The sequence below is a fragment of the Fringilla coelebs genome (assembly GCF_963513975.1).
Source record: "Fringilla coelebs genome assembly, chromosome: 18".
Taxonomy (NCBI): domain Eukaryota; kingdom Metazoa; phylum Chordata; class Aves; order Passeriformes; family Fringillidae; genus Fringilla; species Fringilla coelebs.
This window is the reverse complement of record NC_140044.1, coordinates 9,448,174-9,458,119: the sequence shown is the minus strand read 5'-3', so window position 1 is coordinate 9,458,119 and position 9,946 is coordinate 9,448,174. Positions and strand designations below refer to the sequence as shown.

At 55.8% G+C, this 9,946-nt stretch overlaps 1 protein-coding gene across 4 annotated transcripts in view; it reads left to right on the top strand.

The window, feature by feature from the left end:
* Positions 1 to 413: 413 nt before the first annotated feature.
* PLCG1 (phospholipase C gamma 1) overlaps positions 414 to 9,946 on the top strand; it is a 42,280-nt gene continuing 32,747 nt past the window's right edge. For all 4 annotated transcript variants that reach the window (XM_084217899.1, XM_084217897.1, XM_084217898.1 and 1 more), the window contains exon 1: positions 414 to 684. In XM_084217899.1, the coding sequence (XP_084074025.1) occupies positions 483 to 684 (202 nt within the window). In that variant the 5' untranslated portion in view covers positions 414 to 482. The remainder of the gene's footprint in view (positions 685 to 9,946) is intronic.

The following is a 9,946-nucleotide window of genomic DNA, read 5'->3' as shown; positions in this document are numbered from 1 at the left end:
GGGTCCCGCTGCCTCGCTGTGCGCGGACGCTCCGGCCCCCGAGCGGACAGCACCGGGTGTGTGTCCCCCCGCAGCCCCCGAGTCCGTGTCCCACCGAGCCCCAAGCACCGAATCCGTGTCCCCCGCCCCCCGAGCCCCGAGCCCCAAGCACCGAGTCCGTGCCCCCCCCCCCGAGCCCCAAGCACCGGGTCCGTGTCCCCCCTCCGGGCCCCTGCACCGAGTCCGTCCCCCCCCGAGCCCCAGCACCGGGTGCGGGTCCCCCCCGCGGACCCCCCGCGCTGCGCGCCCGCCCCCCGCGCCGGCAGCGCTGCGCTCCGCTCCGCCCCTTCCCCTCCCTCCTCCCTCCTCCTTCCTCGCTCCTCCTCCTCCTCCCTCTCCTCCTCCTCCTCCTCCTCCTCGGCTCCCCTCCCGCGGCGGCGGCGGCGCGGGGCGCGGCGGGGCTCGGGCGCTCCCGCTCCCGCTCCCCTTTGTTCGCCGCGCCGATGGCGGCCGGGCCGGGCGCCGGCCCCGGGGCGCCCAGCGAGGCGGAGGCGGCGCAGCTCTGCCGCAGCCTGGAGGTGGGCACCGTCATGACCCTCTTCTACTCCAAAAAGTCGCAGCGACCCGAGCGGAAAACTTTCCAGGTGAAGCTGGAGACGCGGCAGGTCACCTGGAGCCGCGGCTCCGAGAAGGTCGAGGGCGCCGGTGAGTGCGGGCAGGGGGCGCGGAGGGGCTGCGCTCCCGCGGGCGGGGCGGCGCGGCCGGAGCCCTCCGGGAGCCGCCGTTCGGGGAGCGCCGGGGCTCGCTGGCGAGGAAGGAGGAAGAAAATGAAAAATAACGAACCCCCAGGCTCGCCGTGCCCGGCTTCTCCCCGCGGGCAGCCGGGGGGGCGGAGAGGGGTCCGGGTCCCGGCGTGGGGCCGGCCCCGACCGCTCCGTGCGCGGGGGATGCGCGGGCCGGCACCGCCGCTGCCTCCGCCCAGCGCCGCCTCCCAACTTTCCGCATCCCTGCTCGGCACCAAACTTCCCCTGGGATAAACGAGGTGTTTTCCCGGGTGGTGCCTTGGCGAGCAGCACCTAAAGGCTGTCGGGAACCTCAGAAAGGAGGCAGGATTAGTGTGAGCCCTTTTGCGGTTGCACCTCGGAGCAACAGATGAGACCAAACGGAAAAGGTTAAACAGTAGGAAAACCAGCCCAAAATATTGTGCTGTGGTTCCGTCCTCTTCCCCGTTGCCCTATGAGGGTGATGGCACAGGGTCAGGTGAGCCCCAGCTTCCTGTGCTGGACGGGGACAAGGAGGACAGAGGAAAGGATGCGTAAGAAACCTGAGAGTAAGACCAGGTTTCTTATGCGGGGGCGTAAGGTGGGAAGGGGGTGAGATCTGGCATGATCTGCACTCTTAAACTTGGTGTTGGCTTCCCAGGTTTTCTTAAATTACCCTTCCTGCCCCCGTGTGCACCAGCACGAGGACAGGGTCTCTGTTCCGGGTGGGACATGAGGAAGAGGGGACGCGCATGAAGGCCAAGGGTGGGAGAGCGGGTGCTGGCCGTGGCACTGGCCTTCCCCATGCTGAGGGGTGTGACTGAGGCCCAGCAAGGCCAGGGAGGGCTTGTCATCTCTCCTGGCAAGTGCTGCTGGTCCAGGATGGAAAGGTGGGATGCTGATAGTGGCAGGGTCTTATATGAGGAAAGGGCATGGAGATGATGGCCACATCTCTGTGGCAGGTCCACAAAATGCCAGTTTGGGGCTTTGATTTGCCCTGACACCCTTCGAGTCCTCTACCTTCTGCCCTGTGGTGTCTGCAGGCAGATCTGGAGGGAGCCTTGGGCACCTTTAGCATCATGAGGATGTGAAGCTCCCCCATCTCCTTTCCAGAATGGCCTCTGGGAGCGATGAGGCAGTGTGAGAGGGAGGAGAGAGCAGCATTCTGTTGACCCTGGGCTTAAGTTGTTCTTAAACTCAGGCTGAGCAAACGGAGGTTTTGCTGGGGAGATTCTGGTCTGAGACAGAGCCCACAGACCACGTGTGCCCATGGGGGACAGAGGTCCCCCCTGGTGTCTGCGTGGGTGATTGTTCCTGGGGACAGACCTGGGTTTGTCCCTGTAACCTTTGGGGGAAATCTAGAGAAATCAGCTTCTATACCAGAACTGTGGGCCTAACAGTGATAAAGCCATGGCTGCAAGGAATTCTTGTGCTGTGCAGATATCCAACAGCAGTGAAAGCAAAGAGATTGTCCCAGGGATAGAGATGATTGTGTTTCTTTTAATGTCACAGAGGAAAATTCCTTGGGACTTCTCTACTGTGCCACAGGCAAGGTGTCTGTCTGGTGGCTTTGGGCTCTGGGTTCCCCACGTGTGCCTCCCAATGCTCCCACACCATGTGTGACCCTCCCAAGGGACCACGTGGGCCTTGCTGGACACAGGACATCAGGCTGAAGAGCTGCTGTATCTTCAGCCCCATCTCTCTGATGCTTTCCCCATGGCATCCTCTCTCACCAGAGCAACCCACCCTGTCCTCAGTCCCCTGCTCTGGTGTCACCCAGCACCCTGAGCTTGCAGGGCTGAGGAGCAGAGCTTTGCTTTAACACTTCCTGGGCAGAATTGTGGGGCTGCTCCAGCTGGAAATACCAGCCTGTGTACACAAATAGTGCCTGGGTTTCTAGGCAGGCAAGGCAAACCATGGGATCGATGGCCAGCAGTGCTGGGTTCTTGGCCAGCTTCCCTGTTTTTATCTGGATGTGCTTTCTGGGCACAAAGAGGATGCCTGGGAAAAGGCAGGTGTGTGACAGCTCCACTTCATGTGGCAAATACACCAAGGTATTCCCCTCCTGGCTGATCCCCTTGAGGTCAGCATGGCCGTGGTGAGAAGCAGAGGGTGAAGTGATCTGGAGCTGAGCTCATCACTTTCAGTGCAGGGTAGTGTCAGCCATGGGCAGGGACTGGTCCAGTTCTCCCCGTGAAGACAAGCCATGCCAGCACAGGGAGCAGTGGCTTTGGGCTGGCAGGAAAACTGGGTTTGGCTTTTGGTGGTGGTGCTGGTTTGGCCCTGGCTTGCACTATGAGGGGGTGGCCAGCTGTCAGGAGGTGAGATGTTCCTTCCCATCAGCATTTCCACCAAACAGTGTCTGGGGACTTACAGGTCTAAGATTGCTATGTTCATGGGTCAGTAATGGATGTTCTTGTGTTTCTTGAGAGATGGAGACCACCAGGGAGTTTTAGACCACCCTGGATACACATTAATTGTCTAAGTAGGAATGATTCTGGGGTTTTATGCATTTCAGAGCAGGTGAGCATCCACAGTATATCACGTATGGAGGAGGTTTTGGGCTCAGGGTGTGTCTGTGTGGATGGCCATGTCTTGGAGAGGTCTGTCTCCATGGACACCAGCTATGGAGGATCTGTGCTCCTTTCTTTGCTCCTGGTGGGTTGTGCAGAAGTGAGATGAGTATTTGTCCCAGGGAGGGCTGGGTGAGGATGGGTGACCTGGCTCCATGGCAGTCAGTGCTGTGAAGAGCACAGCCCCTGTGCTGCAGCTTGGGAAGCTCCTGTGGCATGGTGGGCAGTGCATGAAGGGACAGAGGTCAGCTGGCTCATCTGAGGTGGGCTAGAGCTGCAGTGTGCCAGGAGGAGAGGGCTCTGGGCACAGCCACGGCCATCATTCCTCAGTGTGGTGGTGCTCATTCTGGAGCTTTGCCATCACTGTCAGAGGTGTTGTGGAGCAGCTGCTGCCCTGGGATCTGTGGGGTCTGGTCTGTCAGTACTTCTGATCTCTGCTGAACTCTGCAGCAGGCTGCCAGTTCATTGCCTTAAAAACAATGTTTGGGTGGTGCTTGGCTTTCTGTGCAGACTGATGTGGAGCTTAGAGGGGAGCAGAGCCTGAGCAGGATGAAGGTCACCCCACTGCTGGAGAGAGCTCCAGGGAACCCCTGTGCTCTGTGCCTTTGGTGCCACGACAGCCTGGTGCTGTGGGTCGGAGTTCCCTCACTCTGCCATGCCCAGAGGAGATGTGCCACCTTTATTTCAAGTTACTGAAGCCAGCAGGGTCTGACTGGCCTCTGCAAGGAACTTTTGGCACTTAAGGATGAAGTTCTCTGTGTGCTTCAGCATCTCCTGAGAGCAGTGAGGTTGGACCAGGGGGCTGCTGGCTGTGTTGGTGTGGCACCTGGGGGCATGGCTCAGTGGGGACCTGGCAGTGGTTGGACTGGACGGTCTTGGAGGACTTTTCCTACCCTAATGATTCCCTGAAGGGTTGGGTGGCATGACCACACGTGCTGTAGGTGGACAGGTAGCCAGCTGGCCTCATTGGCCACCATGAACTGCCCAGCCTGCCTCCCCATGAGCCAGGAGGTGCTGGGGGATGGAGAGCAGAGAGCCCTTGCTGGTGTGACAGCCCTGTCCCGGCCCCTGCCTTGTGACCCTTGTGAGAGGGCATCAAGCCCCTGTGTGTGCCCCCTGTGTGTTCCCCGTGGGCAGCCTGGCTGGGCTCAGGCTCAGCAGGGCCTCCAGCCAGCTGGGCTGCCACATGAGAGCCTCTTCTCTTGGACAGGACCTGCTCTTCCTTGAGCTCTTCACTCCAGAGTGACGAGAATCTCCATGAGCTGAGGGCTGGGGAAGGGGGGGTGAGCTCCCCTGGGCAGGAAGCCTTTCCCTTCTCCTGTACTTCTTCAAAACTGTGCAAAATGCAATCCTGGTTTGTGCCAAAAAAAAAAAAAAGGCTTTTTTTTTCAATTAATTCTTGTTTTTATTCATAGGGTTCCAGCCAGGTTTAATTACCAACGCATTGCTTTCTTGCTAATAACTCTGCAGAGGGCCTGGCTGCTACAATAGGAAGAGTGCTAATAATTTTCTATTCTTTTTGTTAAGCACCCAGAGCAAAGTGTAGAGCTAATGCCTCAAGTCTGTTGTCTTTTATGCATTTATTTTCTTTTAAACTTCCTGTGTTAACTGATTCTTTATTTTTAATAAAAAAGGGTCTTGCATTCTTACCTTCTCATGCTGGGGGGGTTATAGGGCAGCTTCAAATTGAACTGTTCGCCTTGAAACACATCAGAAAATTCAGAGAGTTTGCTCAGAGAGTGAGCTGAAAATTTGGAGCAGATGTTTGTTTTATAGGGGAGAGAGAGGAGGAAAAAAAAACTACCTCACAAAAACCCTGGTTGCATTCTTGCTTTCAGTGAAATGAGTTCAGTCCCTTGGAGGTGGAGAAAAGCCATTGCCTGTGTAAAAGAAAAGAAATGAGCTGTAAAATATTAATGCAAAGTGGCTCTGAAGTGTGGCTCGTACTCGCCTCAGCCGTTTCAAGCACCAACCTCTTTCATTAGTCCACTGGGGCACAGCTTCTTTAATTATGTTTTTTTGGGGCCATTTGCTTAAGCTGAGGAGCTTGGAGCTATTAAGAAGCAAGTGAGCCAGAAATGGTTTTCAAGGCTAAAATGACTTCAGAGTGAGCTCCTCTTGGGGTGCAGGATGGCTTCTGCACTGGGGGTCCCCTCCTGCTCCTCCAGCCACGGATGCAGCCCCTGCAGGAATGGCAGGAATGGCAGGAGGGAGCTCCCCCTGAGGTGCCTGGAGCAGGGGGCTGCAGAGGGGCTGGGGTGGGAAGGGGAGAGCATGGCTTGTGGCTGTCGGGATGGTTGAAGCTTCCCCTGCTGACGCTCTGCCGTGGAGCTTTTGAGGACAGGTTTTTTGTGTCCCCCTTCCTGCCTGTGAGGGCATTTGTGCTGCACACAAAGCAAGTGAGCTCTGCTCTGCTTCACCTCCAAACAGAAACAGACTCTCCCCTCACTTCACATCCCTTTGGCATCCCATTTTTACTCTTGGTAGCGTCTTCCAGGAGGGGCAGGTTACAAAACCCCTCCCCATGCAGTAAGATGTGTTACCTCCTCCCTCCCTTGGCATCTCAAAAGCTTCTCTGCATCCTGGAGAGCAGCTGGAAGTTGGCTGGCTGGTGTTTTCCTCTAGAACCTGCACCACGTCACCCATCCATCTGGTTCTTTCCTCTTCCAGTCAGCCACGTGGAAGGAACTGGCTTATGGGGTTCAAGCCCACTAATCAGAACGTGCTGGAGAGGTTTTGCAAAGTGTTGGATTGATTATTTCTCACCAGCATCAAGGGGCTGAGTTTTCAGGGCTTGGCTTTCTCCTTGCCATGGCTGGACACCATGTGTGGCAGCAGGAGCACCTAAGTGAGCTGGGTCTGAACATCTGGCCTGGCAGAGCCTGTGCCAAGAGGTGCCATCCTCAGCTCCATCACCTCCCATCACCAGGGGCTGTTCCTGTTCTCTTGTGGGATTTTACACAGGACTTTGATGTGAGGAGCTGAGCCAGCCTGGGATCTCTCTGCTGCTCTCTTTGAGCTGCCTTGCCTGCACAGTGGGGATGGTCATCCCTATCCTTATCTCAAAGCTGGCTCCTTATCTGATGGCAGTGGCCGCCCTGGGAACACCCCCAGGACATGCTGACTGTCCCCCTGTCCCCTGTGAGCAGGCATGTGACCTCCTGCATATCTTACAGATTGCAGATAGGAGGAAAGGCTCTGCAGCCTTGAGTCGGTGCTGAAGTCCCCTGCCCTGAGCAGCCCTGAGCTCCCAGTCCCCAAGTGCTGTGTGTGGCAGGGCAGGCTTGGCCAGTGAGTTGCTCAGGAGAGCAGACTTTGTGTAAACTCTGTGTTCCTGGGAACCTGGGCACTGCTCTTTGGCTGGGACCTTCCCCTCCGGAGGGCACTGGGGCTGTTGTGTCCTTTTGGAACTGACCCACATCAGTGCTCTGTGATGGGCAGCCTGGCCAGGATGTAAAACGTGGGAACACTTGGAGCAGGAGCTCTCAGAACAGACCCTCTCCTGTGACTGCCTTACAGTTTTGGCTAGTGGCACACTTCTGCTGGAGTTGCAGCCTTATTGATAAGCTCAGCGTGTGGATGGCAACTTCAGAAGCTGCTGGAAGTGGAGCATGTTTGATTGTGTGTCCACTCTGCCAAAGTGGGATCCTGCTGGGCTTGGCTTGACAGACAGATTGTGCTGAGCATCCCCTCCAGGCCATGGGGCAGGCTGGCAGGAGCTGGGGATCTCTCTTGGAGATCAGCCTGTGGGTGCTGTCCTTGGGGATGTGGGTGCTGTCCCTGGGGATCAGCCTGTGAGTGCTGTCCTTGGGGATCAGCCCCTGGGTGCTGTCCCTGGGGGTCACCCTGTGAGTGCTGTCCCTGGGGTTCACCCTGTGAGTGCTGTCCCTGGGGATGTGAGTGCTGTCCCTGGATTTCAGCCCATGGGTGCTGTCCCTGGGGATGTGAGTGCTGTCCCTGGATTTCAGCCCTTGCACTGTCCTGCAGGGCTGTAGGAACACCCCAGCACCAGGCTGGGCTGTGCTCTGGCAGGTGAGGAGGGCAGCAGGGACAGTCTGTGCTCAGTGCTGGCTCAGCCAAGAGCTGGGCTGCTGGTGCAGGGCTCAGAGGGGTGTGACAGTGGCTCTGGAGCTGTGTGACCTGGCAGGGCTGCAGCCAGCCCCCGTGCTGTGTCCCTGCTCCCGAGCTGCTGCAGGTTTGGTGAGAGCCAGTGTAAAGCTCACAGCGAAGGAGGGTGTGGGGAGCCCAGGAAGAACTTGCAGCGTGTGGTGAGGAGGTGTGGGCCTTTGAGCACAGAAAACCCCAGCAGCTCTGAGCTGAAAAACCATTGGCTGCACCTTACCATGCAGTAGAAGGAAATGGGTGAAGTCAGTGGAGAAGAATTGTTACTTTTCTAGTCTTCTCTGAGGTTCAAGAGCAGTGGAAATCAGAACGTTTTGAAGCTCTTACAAAGCTTTTGAAAAGTTCTCCCCCACATCCTCCCTCTTTCCCCTTGGCCAAACAGGCTTGGTGAGGGGATGGTGGAAGATGATGCTGGACTAGAGCAACCAGAGGTGGTAGTGTTCAGGAACACATCATCACTGAATGATTCTGTGCAGGTGCTTTTATGGAAGAGCTCTGGGTGTCAGGGGTGCACAGACCCAAATCTGACTCTGACATGGTTCTGGACCAATCATGTTTTATATTCTATCGTTATATCACTTACATATTAATTATTAAACTCACATTGTTCCATTGTATACATTAATTTCATCCAAGCATGGATTTCTCAGGATCCTCCTCAAACCCCTAACATAGTTTCTCATGATTCTTTAAGCAGTAATTATATCTGACCACATCTAACAGTTATATCATTTATCATCTAACAGTTATATCATTTATCATCTAACAGTTATATCACATACTGACTACACAGCTGCAGTTTAACGTGATCTAGCCTAGGACCTACTAAGCCTCACTTTCTTTCTAACTCCCTGAATTTTCTATGATTTAAAAATCTTTTCCTATCAGAGGGATACCTGTCTGGAGAGGGATGGGAGGAGCCCTGGGTGTTCCACAGATGTACAGCAGCTGGATGGAGAGTGCTGTGTGGTGCTGACACCTGGGGATGCTCACAGGAACCTGGCAGGCTCCTCAGCTCACTTGGTGGTGGCTGCTGCTGCTGGTGTCCCCTGAGGGGTCAGTTCAGCATCCAGGGCTGTGTCCAGGGATGGTGCCTGGCTGATCTCATCTCATCTGTTCCTGCTCATCTGTTCCAGCAGTGTGGTTTTGCTGCTGGAGGTGTTACATCAGGCCCTGGTGGGAGGTGCCTTTCAGACCAGGGAGAGCCCTTGGGAAGGGACGTGGTGACAGCAGCCATTCCCAAAGGGACTCTGTAGTGCTGGAAAAAGCTGTTCTTCTAAATGGTTTTAATCTTTGAGTGTTCTTATTTTGAACAAAGTGCTGTTTTATGTGGAAAAAGCTTTTTCACATTGATTCCAATGAGAAACTTCCTCATTTCTGAGAATTTTCAGCCTTTCTGGAGATCCCCTAGCACTTGGAACTCTAGGGCAGGGCTGTCTGCTTCTGATCTGCTGAGCTCATCCCTCCTATCCCAGATGTCCTTATCTCTGAGCACCTGGCTGCCTGTTGACCTGAGCTTGTCATCTACTGAGCACCTTGATACACTGGGTGGCAGGAGGATCCAGGATTGTGGGGCGCCCTGAGCACCCAAACAGCCATGGGCTGATGTCTCTAGCAGAAGCTGGCCACACTAAAGCTGTACAAGTCAGCAGAGCTTTAGGATGCTGCCAGCCCATACTCTGAAGTCTCTGTGATTTTCAGACTGATTTTTAGCTCCATCTCTGCTGTCCCTGTGGTCTGGTGGCTCTCTAGCCTGATCTGGGCTCCTGAACTTGGCTGGCTGGAGAGCCATGGAAAGCCTTCCAGAATCTGGGATGGACCTCTCCCTTGTTTTCCTCTGCAGGTCCTCCCTTCTGTTTGTAAACATTTGAGGCTCTGAGGTTTTGGTCAGTCCCTTCTTGTGCTGCCCTAGGGTGCCCCAGAGTGTTCTGGCTGTCCAAGCCAAGCAAACCCTGGTGCTGGTTTAAAATCATCCCAGGGAAGGTCATGGTCCAGCACAGGATCTCCTGAGATGTGAGATGTTGTGCTGAGCTGTTTGCCCACTGGCCTTTAGGATGCAGTGGCCAAAAGCCACAGCAGAAGGGGCAGGACTGTGACTGACAGGTTGTGTTTTCTCCCCAGCCCATTACAAACACATTTATTTTCCTTTTCTTGGAATATGACTCTTTTTTTCCTGCCTTGACCTCTGGAATCCCAGAGCTGTGCTGCCTCGTGTTTGCAGCTCACCCCCAGCCTTTATCCATATGGGGGGGACTCCTGCCTTCCCAGTCCTGCTCCTTTGGGAAGTCACCTCCTGGCTGAAGCGTCTTAGGGACAAGGGATGCTGTCTGTGTGGTGTGTCCCCTGCACAGGCAGGACCCCAGTGCCTGGAGGGATGGCTGCAGGAGGGCCACTGTGCTCTGGGTGACACACAGAGCCCTGCTGTGGCTGCTCTGCTGCCTCCTGACTCTGCCAGCTGCTCCAGCTGTCCTGCTCTCCATCTCTGCTGGAGCTCCTCTGATTCCCTCTGGG